General features: G+C 43.0%; 1 protein-coding gene across 1 annotated transcript; it reads left to right on the top strand.

The window, feature by feature from the left end:
- Positions 1-9,144: 9,144 nt before the first annotated feature.
- LOC311131243 (ras-related protein ORAB-1-like) lies at positions 9,145-12,491 on the top strand. Its single transcript, XM_084164103.1, has 6 exons — positions 9,145-9,356; positions 10,063-10,135; positions 10,271-10,366; positions 10,476-10,571; positions 10,761-10,892; positions 11,106-12,491. Exons 1-6 carry the CDS (start codon positions 9,343-9,345, stop codon positions 11,301-11,303), a joined length of 609 nt encoding a protein of 202 aa, XP_084020229.1. The 5' UTR covers positions 9,145-9,342; the 3' UTR covers positions 11,304-12,491.
- The last annotated feature ends 1,981 nt before the right edge of the window (positions 12,492-14,472 follow it).

The raw sequence follows: 14,472 nt of genomic DNA, 5'->3' as shown, positions 1-14,472 counted from the left end.
AATGTATGACACATGCCCATATTAGACCCACACCTATCAGGGTAGAGATAGAAAGAAATTCAGCCAATTACATATGGCAACGCCTTTCCATTCACGTTTCTATTCGACAATCACAATGATTGACAGTGTTGTGTCAATCAGAATGTTGAAATATCCATAATGCAAGCTTTATCAATAAATGTAGGTGGTGGCCTGCGGGGCCAACGCCGAAAACAGTGAAGTTAATCGATCTACGTCGAGAGAGGAGCAGAGTTTGTTTTTATATGACAATGAAATATTCTTATGATTACTGTAAAATGTGTTGGCAATTATTGCACATTTTCTCAGAAAAAGTACATTTCAACTATAAAGAATGATAGAGGCCTCTAGTGGCCAACTTCATTAGCTGATCCCTCCTGGTGACAATGTTGGAGTCATGTCCAACCGGGTCATGAGGGATCCGAGAATGGCGCTGCAATGGATAGCTGCTATTTTATGGGCTCCTGACCAATTCTGCTATTTTGTAATTTATTTTTTCGCTTATCATAATGTTTCCGCCATCGTTTCCTATTACCAAAAAGAGCTTCTGGACATCAGAACAGCGATATCACTAACCTCGATTTGGATGAAGATTTCTACTTCAACGAGTCAGAGACGCAGGACATACTGCTCAACCGAACCAGGCCCTAATCCCTGAGACTTGTAAAATAAAAAAAATGATCTAGAGAGGCCGACTTGCAGGCACCCTGACGAAACTATGTTGGCGAGTACATAAACCGCCTCTACCCTCCATTCTATTGGCGAACGTACAATCACTGGAGAACAAACTAGACGAGCTCCGTTGAGTTAATTATTTTTATTTATTTATTATTTTTACAGGGCCAGTGCACATTAATCAACGTTTCAGTAAAAGTGGCGGTTTTAGCCAGCCGGCTAATTTTCAACCGCAGTTAGTTCGAGACTAACCTATCAAATGTTGCCATGGATTACAGGCAACATTTGCTCTGAGCTAAAGGCTAGAGCTGCCGCTTTCAAGGATCTGGACACTAATCCAGACACTAGTAAGAAATCCCGCTACGACCTCCGACGAACCATGAAACAGGCAAAGTGTCAATACAGGACAAAGATCGGATCCTACTACACCAGCTCTAACGCTTGTCAGATGTGGCAGGGCTTGCAAACTATCACGGATTACAAAGCAAAACCCAGCCGCGAGCTGCCCAGTGACGCGAGCCTACCTGACGAGCTAAATGCCTTCGCTCCTAGGCAAGCGACACTGACCCATGCATGAGAGCACCAGCTGTTCCAGACGACTGTGTGATCACGCTCTCCATAGCCGATGTGAGTAAGACCTTTAAACAGGTTAACGTTCACAAGGCCACAGGACCAGACGGGTTACCAGGACGCGTACTCAGAGAATGCTCTGACCAGCTGGCAGGTGTCTTCGCTGACATTTTCAACCTCTCCCTGACCCAGTCTGTAATACCTACATATTTCAAGCAGACCACCATAGTCCCTGTGCCCAAGAATGCCAAGTTAAACTGTCTAAATGACAATCGCCCCGTAGCACTCACATCTGTATCCATGAAATGCTCCATGAAAAGGCTGGTCATGGCTCACATCAACACCATCATCCCATACACCCTGGACCCACTACAATTCGCATACCACCCCAACAGATCCACAGATGTCACAATCTCTATTGCACTCCATACTACCCTCTTCCACCTGGACAAGTGGAACACCTATGTGAGAATGCTGTTCATTGACTACAGCTCAACGTTCAACACCATAGTGCCAGCCAAGCTCATCACTAAGCTAAGGACCCTGGGACTGAACACCTTCTGCAACTGGATGTTGGACTTCCTGATGGGCCGCCCCCAGGTGGCGAGGATAGTCAACAACACATCCGCCACGCTGACCCTCAACACGGTGGCCCCTCAGGGGTTAGTGCTTAGTCCCATCCTGTACTCCACATTCACCCATGACTGCGTGGCCGCGCACGACTCCAACACCATCATTAAGTTTGCTGACGACACGACGGTGGTGGGCCTGATCACCGACGACGATGATACAGTCTATAGGGACGAGGTCAGAGACCTGGCAGTGTGGTGCCAGATCAACAACCTCTCCCTCAACGTCAGCAAGACAAAGGAGCTGATCGTGGACTACAAGAAACGGATGGCCGAGCACGCCCCCATTCACATCGATGGGCTGTAGTGGAGCGGGTCGAGAGCTTCACGTTCCTCGGTGTCCACATCACTAAGGATCTATCATGGTCCACACACACCAACACAGTCAAATATCCTTTTGATTTTTTAAAATTATTATCTGTTTTTCCATGTATGAGCAGTAAGGCCAAATAATAATAATATATGTATTTGTTTTATCCCCCCAGCTTAAACTCTAGCTAGTGTGTTAAGAGTAACTAATGTTAGCTCCCAAAGACTGAAATAAGATAAACATCAGCTTTCGAGTTCACTTGAAATATGCAGCATGCAATACGAATGGTCTTGTTCATATGAACTCCGTTGACCTTTTAGCCAATTTATTGAAAGCTCGCCAATGTTACAGTTGACCAGCCGAGCCAGCTAAATATTGTAATAGTCATGAGAGCACCAGCTGTTCCGGATGACTATGTGATCACGCTCTCCGTAGCCGATGTGAGTAAGACTTTTAAGCAGGTCAACATTCACAATGCCGCAGGGCCAGACGGATTACCAGGACGTGTACTCCGAGCATGTGCTGACCAACTGGCAAGTGTCTTCACTGACATTTTCAATATGTCCCTGACTGAGTCTGTAATACCAACATGTTTCAAGCAGACCACCATAGTCCCCGTGCCCAAGGACACTAAGATAACCTGCCTAAATGACTACCTGTAGCCATGAAGTGCTTTGAAAGGCTGGTCATGGCTCACATCAACACCATTATCCCAGAAACCCTAGACCCACTCCAATTTGCATACCGCCCCAACAGATCCACAGATGATGCAATCTCTATTGCACTCCACACTGCCCTTTCCCACCTGGACAAGAGGTACACCTACGTGAGAATGCTATTCATTGACTACAGCTCAGCATTCAACACCATAGTGCCCTCAAAGCTCATCACTAAGCTAGGGATCCTGGGACTAAACACCTCCCTCTGCAACTGGATCCTGGACTTCCTGATGGGCCGCCCCCCAGGTGGTAAGGGTAGGTAACAACACATCTGCCACACTGATCCTCAACACGGGGCCCCTCAGGGGTGCGTGCTCAGTCCCCTCCTGTACTCCCTGTTCACCCATGACTGCATGGCCAGGCACGACTCCAACACCATCATTAAGTTTGCAGACGACACAACAGTGGTAGGCCTGATCACCGACAACGATGAGACAGCCTATAGGGAGGAGGTCAGAGACCTGGCCGTGTGGTGCCAGGATAACAACCTCTCCCTCAAAGTGACCAAGACAAAGGAGATGATTGTGGACTACAGGGAAAAAAAGAGGACTGAGCACGCCCCCATTCTCATCGACGGGGCTGTAGTGGAACAGGTTGAGAGCTTCAAGTTCCTTGGTGTCCACATCACCAACGAACTATCATGGTCCAAACACACCAAGACAGTCGTGAAGAGGGCACGAGAAAGCCTATTCCCCCTCAGGAGACTGAAAAGATTTGGCATGGGTCCTCAGATCCTTAAAAAATGTATACAGCTGCACCATCGAGAGCATCCTGACTGGTTGCATCACCGCCTGGTATGGCAACTGCTTGGCCTCCGACCGCAAGGCACTACAGAGGGTAGTGTGTACGGCCCAGTACATCACTGGGGCCAAGCTTCCTGCCATCCAGGACCTCTATACCAGGCGGTGTCAGAGGAAGGCCCTCAAAATTGTCAAAGACTCCAGCCACCCTAGTCATAGACTGTTCTCTCTGCTACCGCACGGCAAGTGGTACCGGAGTGTCAAGTCTAGGTCCAAAAGACTTCTCAACAGCTTCTACCCCCAAGCCATAAGACTCCTGAACAGCTAATCATGGCTACCCGGACTATTTGCACTGCCCCCCCCACCCCCACCCCCACCCCATCTTTTTACGCTGCTGCTACTCTGTTAATTATTTATGCATAGTCACTTTAACTCTACCCACATGTACATACTACTTCAACTACCTCAACTAGCCGGTGCCCCCGCACATTGACTCTGCACCGGTACCCCCCTGTATATATAGCCTCCCTACTGTTATTTTATTTTACTTCTGCTCTTTTTTTTCTCAACACTTTTTTTGTTGTTGTTTTATTTTACTTTTTTATTAGAAATAAATGCACTGTTGGTTAAGGGCTGTAAGTAAGCATTTCACTGTAATGTCTGCACCTGTTGTATTCGGCGCATGTGGCCAATAAAATGTGATTTGATGTGCCTGCTCAGGAAGCTAGTGTTTCGTTAGCTATCTCTGTCTGTTTTAGCATGATTGTCTCATTTCAAGTAACTTGCTGCAGGGTAAAGAAACATTAAATCATATAATTTGCATAGAAACCCAAATAAAAGCATGTAGATAGGAAGATGTGTGTCATGTATGCTAGAATGGAGGTTTAACAATGATAGCTGCATATATGCATATTAACCAATAAATAAGGCATAGCCTACACATATAGAACACCTTGCAATACAATCTTCTCTAAAAACAGTTGTACAATGTGCTCTGAAATACGATAACCAGTTTGATTTCTAAATCAGATTAGTTCTCAAATAGCAGCTGCCCAATGCCATGGTGGGCATGCAAAATGTTGGATGCATTGGAATTTAAGGTATGGAGAATGATAAAGAGTCTGTAGGATTATAGAAAAAGCAGTTGGGAAATGAATGTTTGAGTTTCAAATACTAAATATTCAGTGAATGTGAGTATATGTAGGTGATTTAAATTATTAACTTTCCTACTAACCTTCTAAAAGTTGACGGTGTCAAAATCTTCCCAATCCATTCATTATTCTACTAACTATGACTGAGTGTGAGACATGTTTCCCATAATGTACATCATGCATATACTGTACATTGGAACAGAGAACTCCATCACAAATAGTGTTTCACCATTTATTGAGTACGGAGACAAATAGCAAAGGTGTCTCAGGCAGTATTTGAAGTATCTAAATATAGTGTAACCTACCAATCAATGTATATCAAGTGCCATGGAGGGCACAATCTTACAATGTTGTAGTCCATAAATGAGAGCTTTACTATCTATGCCAAATGCTTGGGCCTCAGATGTATGGAGGACTAAAAGTGCCACAATTAAATAAATAAATACACCATTAAATAATTACTTAAATGTGTCATTAATTAATTCAAATTAGAATTAAATACATAAATGTGTAATTAAATGTATCATTAATTAATTCAAATACCGATTCATTTTATGTAAAATACATATATAATTATTTCACTATTTACATTTACATTTCATGATCCTGCATTGCAGTGATTCATGAATTACTTAAAACTGTCAAACTGACCCATCAAAGTCAGTGGGCGGGGCTAACGCGAATCTAGTCTGATCCATTGCTTTGGTCTGAAGTAGAGTAGGCCAACCTGGATAGAGACAATGGAGGATCTCCGTGAACTTTCCAGGGAGTTGGTTAGAGACATTTTAAACTTAGCAGAGGATGTAGAAGCAGGACCTGCTGACATTATCCGGAATTGATTTGTCTTGGCTTGATGCAGAGGGTAACCAATCAGGCGTTAGGTTCCGCCTACCAACTTTTGATGGGTCAGTTTGACAGTTTTAAGTAATTCAGGAAGCACTCCAACGCAGGACCATGAAATGTAAATGTAAATAGTGAAATTATTATATATGTATTTTACATAAAATGAATCGGTATTTGAATTAATTAATGACACATTTAATAACACATTTATGTATTTAATTCTAATTTGAATTAATTAATGACACATTTAAGTAATTATTTAATGGTGTATTTATTTATTTAATTGTGGCACTTTTAGTCCTCCATACAGATGGAGACTGTAGAACTGTAATCAATGCATGCTTCAGTATTCCCCCTTCTCTCTTGGATCATTTGTGTGCCCAGGCCCCATAGGCATGTCGAAAGGATCCCAATGTAGCTGACCGATGTCGAGAGAGACAAGTGCCTTAGCAGAATGCAATCTAAAGCGTTTGTGGTCCAGAGACGAGAACTTTACCATCTATGGCAGAAGCCCGGGCTCCTGACAGGGATAATAGAATTCTCACCACTGCATGCTCCAATAGTCAAATAATCTGGTTTGTCACCTGTTAAACTACATTGAATTTAGTATTTCAGATGCTAAAACAAGCACTTGTATCTGTAGTTGGTGTTCTTCAACTCTAAAATGCACTAGACTGTGTAACAGGCAAAAGCATATGTAGTCCCAATGTCTAAATAGTGACGGCAGGGTTAGTTCAAACTGCAGGACTTGGTGAATAGATCATGGGAGACAAATGTGAGTGACAGTAATGAATAAAGATGCTCGAACAAGCACGTGTATCTGTAGTGGGTGTTATTCAACTCTAAAATCACTAGACTGTGTAAGACAAAATCCACAAAGAAAAGACAACAGGCAAATGCACGTGGTCCTAATGTCTAAATTGTGACAGAGGGGCTAGTTCAAACTGCCGTAGGATGGTTCTCCTCACAGGTGAGTGAATCAGTCCATGCTGCACTTGGTTGATCTCTGGGAGCAGGACATCCTGACAGTCTGAGGCAGGGTGCTCTGCAATCATCCTACTCCAACTATTGACAGGGATAATGTGGCATTTCTTATTTGTCAGTAATGAAATTAGTGTGTCCTGCCTTGATGACTGTATTAGCTTTGTCCAATAGACTTTTGTAGTCTTAAATTACTTGGAATAAACGGATAGCTAAAACGCTCCTTATCCCGGAATGACATGCTAGCTAGTGATAATGGGAAAGGGGGATACCTAGTCAGTTGTACAACTGAATGCATTGAACTGAAATGTGTCTTCCGCATTTAACCCCATAAAGCTATCTGCTCCTGCTAGCAACATATTTACTTCTTGTAACTAGCTAACCAGTAAGTTAGATACATTACTAAGGTTGCTGCGTTCTAAATTGGGAGTAGTTTTACAGCTTGCATTGATGGTAACACGTTTCTATAACTAAATCGTTAGAAGAAAAAAAGACTACCTGATAGCAGTTTGTCAGATGGAGATCTCTCTCGCGCTGTCACCAGCTGTCTACAACCTTAGGTACAGATAACGTGATGTGATCAGCAGAGATAGTACCATGGGTATTACACACGTTTGATTAGTTTACCGTTTAGTACTCGGCGACGTTTGCCTGTCCAACTAGCGAACATAGAAGGGTCAATGCTATCCGGAATCTTTGGGACGTCCCTACCATACACCCTAACCATTTTACATTTAAACTTCAATGGGGTTGTGACGTCCCAAGGGTCCAGGATAGCACGGACCAACATAAAAGTACGTTTTTAGAATTCTTTTGCGAGAACTGACATTGTCAACAAACAGAAATATGTTCAGAATAAATAAATATGCACAATATATTTAAAAAAACAGCTCCTCCCTCAACATAGATCGATCATCTCGGGAAAACTAAAGCAGATAGCTTGCTACGGCCCACCACCTAATATGCATCATATACTGTCTGTGGTCCGATTAACATTTATACTTTTGTGTATAAAATTAACATACATTTGATTGATTATACAGTGAAAAGGGGATAACTTGGTGCATTAGTTTAGTTATATTGTATTGTAATAACAACTCACAAACAACCTCCTAACCAACTGTTTGTAAACTGAGTTGCACACTACAATGTCATAAATACATAGACTGATGATATAATTACTGCTATAGAGCTGCGCCGTGACAAGAAAAGGGTGGCAAGATGTTAGAGGTCTTCAGACGAAAGAGAACGAAGCTGGCAAACCCAAGTCGCACCGTCACAACCAGGCGAGCTGCATGTGCTTGATCTGTGCCTTTACATTGTGCCTAGAATAACTCATTAGTCTTTAGACATACGAGTTGCCTCCCACAATGTACCAGTGTCCCAGTGTAGCAGCGTCAGTTTGGCATAGAGGAAAGGGCGGAGTTGGGACATCCGACTTTCTTATGTCACTGCCTTATCCGCATGTTGCCCAACCATAAACCACTGCAAAGGTTTTGCTGCAAACATTCTATGTGTGCCTCATGATTTGTTGGGAGAGTTGTCTGTCTGAAGAGGACCCTCCCGGAACATTAGTTTTTTTCATTTTCAAAATTACCAAAAGACCTAGTGCTGTTGCTGCCCAAATTCTAGGATTTCCTTGACTAATGGCTCATCAATTCCTCAGATCCATCCATAGCACACATAAGATAGGAAATTAAACTGCTGTAGTAACCATATAGAAAATGCATATTAGACTATTCCTTTACAGACTGAACCCAGCCACACAATTGGCTATTCAGTGACAGTAGAAAATAAAAATGATAGTTCTACCTGGGTGGTAATCTGAAGCTATCCCTGTGTTTACTTGTCTTAGTACCACTGGCTGTGCTTTGCAGCACGGGTATTAAACCATCACTGATGCACTGCACAGGTGCTCTTTATCCTTGACCTTAGACCTTATAGCAATCAAGAAGAAACTGTCTGAGCCAATAAGGTACCACCAGCATGAAGAGCAAAATGCATGGTACAGTACATCAGGGTAGGCTGCTGAGGGGAGGACGGCTCATAATAATATCTGGAACGGAGTGAATGGAATGGCATCAAACCATTACATTTTTACATTTACATTTTAGTCATTTAGCAGACGCTCTTATCCAGAGCGACTTACAGTTAGTGAGTGCATACATTTTTCATACAAACCATGTATTTGATACCATTCCACCAATTCCGCTCCAACCATTACCACAAGCCCGTCCTCCCCAATTAAGGTGCCACCAACCTCCTGTGCAATCCAGCCATCAGTCAGTGAGTTCCCTCATTCCAAAACGGTATATTCCTCTCATGATCCAGTAGGGCCTTGTGTTGGGCTACCGCTCTTCTGCATCCCAAACAATCGGACAGGTGTGTGGACCTCTCTTCATCCCATGATAATGCATGGAGTGGAAATTATGAATAAATAAATGATGGATGATAAATGTGATGATGATAATGTAGGCCTAATACGATTTGACTACAACTTCCACTAGCACCATAGGTTTGTTTGGCATTTCCTGGTCAGGAGGGCAGCCATATTTGATTCGATTATCTTGGCTCCGAGTAGTAAGCTAGCTAGTTGTAGTTGTTCTGATAAAAATTGTTGCTGGATTATATTACACAAGTTTTCCACAACAAAGAATAGCAATATTTTAAAGAATAACTGATTAACGTTACCGTGCTTAGTCAACGATGAATCCTGAATAGTAAGTAACACTGTTGGTTAATGATGACAGCCTGTTTTTTATGCTTGCTAACGTTAGTCCGCTACCTGGCTAACTGTTAGTTAGTTTACGTCATAAGATAGTTGTTTTGTCTTTTATGCAAATATGAGATCGATGACATAAGGTATGTTCTGTATCAACTTCGTCCTAGACATGTTTTATATTGACTGTTAATAGGCGTGTTAGGGCCTGTTTTTATCTTACTAGCTACGTTCAAACGCCAGCAAGCATGAATGCTAGCTAGCTACCATAGGCTTGCTAACTAGCTATTGTTATCAATATCAGCTGGTAGCTAACTTAACTAGCTAGTATCAGCTGGGTAGTTAAGTAGCTAAATTAGCTAGTTTAAACATTAACTGCTGTGTTGACGTTTTCAAATATGAACATTTGTAAAACATTAGCTGACCAGCTTAATCTTAATTGCCCAATAATATAGTTAAATCTAGTTAGCTATGTCTGTTGAATTCCATTCATGGCTACTTTGATTGTTGATGTGTGATACAAATACATTGTATTGATTGACTGGCTTTTGTCACTATAGTAGACAGAACTAGCTACTATGTGACAATTTGTTGCCTTGTTGTTTTTATGACTTTCAACAAATAACGAATAATATAGTAATATCTCCATGACAGTGGAATTGACATTTGTTTAACCTGTGAAATATCAAATGTTACTCTCTTTTCAGTGACTATTTATTCAAGCTGCTTCTGATTGGCGACTCTGGCGTTGGAAAGTCTTGCCTCCTCCTCCGTTTTGCAGTAAGTAACTATTCATCAGTCAAGGTGTGACTTTGCCATGTTGATCTTTTGAGGGATAAAAGTTTGACATCCCAGGAACCTTACTGTACATTGAACACCCATAGGGATTGACTGGTTTTCTTATTTCCTCTTCAGGACGACACATACACAGAGAGCTATATTAGCACTATTGGAGTGGACTTCAAAATTAGGACCATAGAATTAGATGGAAAGACCATCAAACTTCAGATTGTGAGTACCTGTGGTTGACATGACTTGAAAGAGTCATAAGAACGGCAGAAGTGGAACATGGTGATTTGTATATGATGTTGGGTCTAACTTTGCTCTCACTGGCCCCCAGTGGGACACAGCTGGACAGGAACGGTTCCGGACAATTACATCCAGTTACTACAGAGGAGCGCATGGCATTATTGTAGTGTACGATGTCACAGACCAGGTCAGTCCATCTCTCGTGCGCTTTCACTTTTTCACTTTCTATTTTTCACTCTTTTTATAACAAGTTTACATAGCAGATAACCTTGTTCTCAAGCCTGTGTAAGTTAACGTTTCAGTGTATCTGGTTATGCAGCCTATTGCATCTGTTGTTGAGTTATCAACAGTTTTCTCCTCTCCTGTCACACCCCAGGAATCCTTCAATAACGTGAAACAGTGGCTACAGGAGATTGACCGCTACGCCAGTGAAAACGTGAACAAACTGTTAGTAGGCAACAAATGTGACCTGACGACAAAGAAACTGGTGGACTATACGACAGCCAAGGTAACGCTCTACCTGGTTACAGAATGAAAAATAACTCACCTTTTATTGTTGTTGCATTTTTCAGTTGAATCTTTTCTCTCTCCCTTTCTGTGTCCCACTCTTTTTTTTTTGTCTCTTTGCCTCTTTCTTTTTCTTGGTGTGTATATGCCTGTCCCCTAATCCCACCTTACTGTTGCCTCTCTCTTACTCCCCCTCTCTTTCTTCCTCCCTCAGGAATTTGCTGACAATTTAGGGATCCCCTTCTTGGAAGCCAGCGCCAAGAGTGCCACCAACGTGGAGCAGGCCTTCATGACCATGGCAGCTGAGATCAAGAAGAGAATGGGCCCTGGGGCCACGGCCGGAGGCTCTGAGAAGTCCAACGTCAAGATCCAGAGCACGCCAGTCAAGACCTCCTCTGGAGGCTGCTGCTGAGGCCCCTCAGCCCCCCAAACGTCATCCACCCAGACCCCTACCTACCAATCTCAAAAGTTACCATGCTCCACAGGGATAGAAAAAGACAAAGGAGAGAAAGAAAGATGGCGAGAGTGACAGAGAGGGAAGACTGAGTGGCCCGAATTGTGTGTGCAGTTGCAATACCAGAAATATGTCCCACCCCAATCCCTAGCAAGGTCAGCAATAGGAGGGTAAGCCCATCCACACCCACAGAAACACACTAACCTAATGTGGGATATTTTTACATATTACCAAAACATATACCTATCCAAAATAAGATGTGGCAAATTATCCAGACATTTTTAAACAAGGCGCAAGGTGATCATTATGAATGAGAGGAATATGACACAACCTTGCCCAACTCTTTACTCCAGGTCTGGTAGTTAATAATCAATTTTTCTAAGATGGTTGTGTTCTCCTTATTTCACTGTGGATATCAGCATGACTTTGGCCTGATCTCCTCAGAAGATGAATTAGGAAGCACTCCCAATGAAGCACGTTTTAAAGAGCATTATACATGTCGGCAGAACTGATTACTTTACCCACAATGCACTCATCATGACTAAGCACGTCTGCTCACTGTAATCAACCCAAATTATTTAGAGGAAATATCATTCAATGTCACGTGGTCCAACTTCACAATGTTGCCCCACATAATGTGCCAGTGCCTTTATGGCAGGATGTATATATGATATGCCTTTGGCACACTGCGTTGTTGGCATGTCCTTCCAGCCTTAGAGACCTTTTGTATGCCCATAATGGTTGTATGCCCAAGCTCTTCTCTTATTTGGGTTTAGTCTAATGAATTTTGTATGATACTAGCATTAGTCAACATTCCTGTACAGAGAGTAATTGTTCTGCTGACATGCATAATACCGCATGGACATGTGCTACATTGAAAGTGTCAATGACGTTTTTCCTCCGCCAGTGTCTCTCTCAACCAACAGCACAACAAAGTTTCACCACACGATGAAAGAATTCTACCAACTGTATATATTTATACATATATGTAAGAACCGATTAGCTAAACCTGTAGAGAAGCAAGTGAAATATGACATCATGAAAAGTAGCTGAACATTTTTTTTTCGGAACGTGATTTGTGGCTGAGGACTTGACATTCTTGTGGCACAATGTCTATTAAACAATGAAGGAGATCTTTAATAAACATTTGTCTTGTTGGAATTCTTTCCTAATAGTTACACCCGTTCTGCATGCACATTTCACACTGAAATAGGCCTAGTCTCTGAAATGTGACAGACTTTATGGGCTCTTCTTTCATAAGCTGAACGGTGTGATCTTTGGCCCAGATTCCATTGTCTCCAGTAAATGGTGCTGTTGCGCTGAACTTCAGATGTCCATACCCTAACCCTTACCATAACCCTTACCTAACCTTCACCTTTAAAATTCAACTTACATTTACATTTTAGTCATTTAGCAGACGCTCTTATCCAGAGCGACTTACAGTTAGTGAGTGCATACATTATTATTTTTCATACCCCCTTCAATGGGATGATGTCAGTTGGACATCCCAAGGATCACGTTTAGACTTTCTCTGTTTTACCCAGCTCAACCACCTTTTTGTGCCCACCAAAACACTACATTCTTTACTTCTTACTTTGGAGTCTGTCCAGTAACAAGTGTACATTACAGTTTATGGGATTCTCCGGTACTTTTATAGACTTTTTAGCCAGTAATTCTGAAAGTAGCGCTCACGGGCCAAAAGTGGTCCCTAAAAATGGTGTACTACGTAACGTGCAGATTTGTGCACCACGTCGTTACTCTCGCTCTGCTGTGTGTGCATGATGTTCCTCTTGCTAGCTGTCACTCAAATGGCGAGGAGCTGAAGCTCATTGGTTGAAGTCTAATGCTAGGGGGCTGGCCCACGTGGGGGGGAAATGGCGCAGCACAGCTTCCAGAAAAACAAACTGGGGATTTAAGACAGTAATTCTGCTAGTACATTATGCATGTATGAACTACACATTGACACATCCAGCCCAAAGCGGGTGGTTTAAAAAATACTTAGTAGTCGCCAATGTTCCGGAGCATGTCTTTAACATTATGTAACACATAGGGACCCAGTAAGAAAAAACTGCAACACTGAATCTGGTACAGGTCTGTACCAGTGGAGGGCAGCATTAGGTGGCCTAGTTCATGTATGCAGCTGTACGGTCTGTCTCCCAGTAGTTGGGACTTCTTGAAATCTGATTTAAGGGCAATTTCAAATCAATCACTTTGAATTGGCCCTCATTGGAATAGTAATTAGATTACACATCCTCAACAGCTGTCATGAATTACATTGGCTTTTCCATGGCGTTCTATTATGTTGAACGGTTATCTGAGTTCATGTGACGTTGACGTCCGTGACCATGACAAAGGCATTGTTTTGTGGCTGTGATCGATACCCTTCATCTATTCTTTCACACCAACCTTGTCATAGAATTAGTATCATACCCAACGTAGAGCATCCACCAGATCATCCCGTAATTGGTACCCATTGTGTGCCCGCTTGATTAACATCTGGCCCTCTCATCAGCGCTGCAGTCGCGGTGGCATGGTGCCCGCCACTGTAAATGTGCCCCAGCCGGCCTCTCTCACACACAGGCCCCAGGCAGAAGAAAGGGCACACTCTTAACCGCTTGGCATGCTCCCTTCCCCCTCCTCCCCTCTACAAGACCCCTGTAATTATGTCAACGGAGTATAGTAAAAGGCAGTGTGAAGCCGGCCTCTTGTTTAGCTGTTGAACTGGAGTCTTCTCTTTTTCCAAGGCATAACCCCAAATTGCTTTTAAGTGAGAAAAAAAACATACATTCAGCCGGTCAGCGTGGACAAAGGGCTAGATGTTTTGGTGTGAGGTTCAGAGGGAGTGAGTGGGCGTTGGGATGGGGAGCAGCAGCAACGGCGCTGAGGAGTGGGTTAGAGTTGATGGCGCAAGAGAGAGGGAGGGGGGGGACTGTTTGCTGGCTTTATTTGTTCTTGGTTGCCGGGCAATGGAAGGGGGAAAGCATCTGTGACAGCTGTAGAGGGTCTGCAGCCTTTCACCCGATCTACTGAAGAAGCCCTGAAGGTAAAATACACAGAGAGAGGGGTGGGGGAGGATAGGGAGGGCGCTAGTCAGCCCATGTGTGAAGTTCACTCAGACAATACCTAC

This window comes from Coregonus lavaretus, assembly GCF_964263955.1.
Source record: "Coregonus lavaretus genome assembly, chromosome: 6".
Taxonomy (NCBI): domain Eukaryota; kingdom Metazoa; phylum Chordata; class Actinopteri; order Salmoniformes; family Salmonidae; genus Coregonus; species Coregonus lavaretus.
Note: the sequence above shows the minus strand (reverse complement) of the source record. Positions and strands in the feature narration are given on the sequence as shown.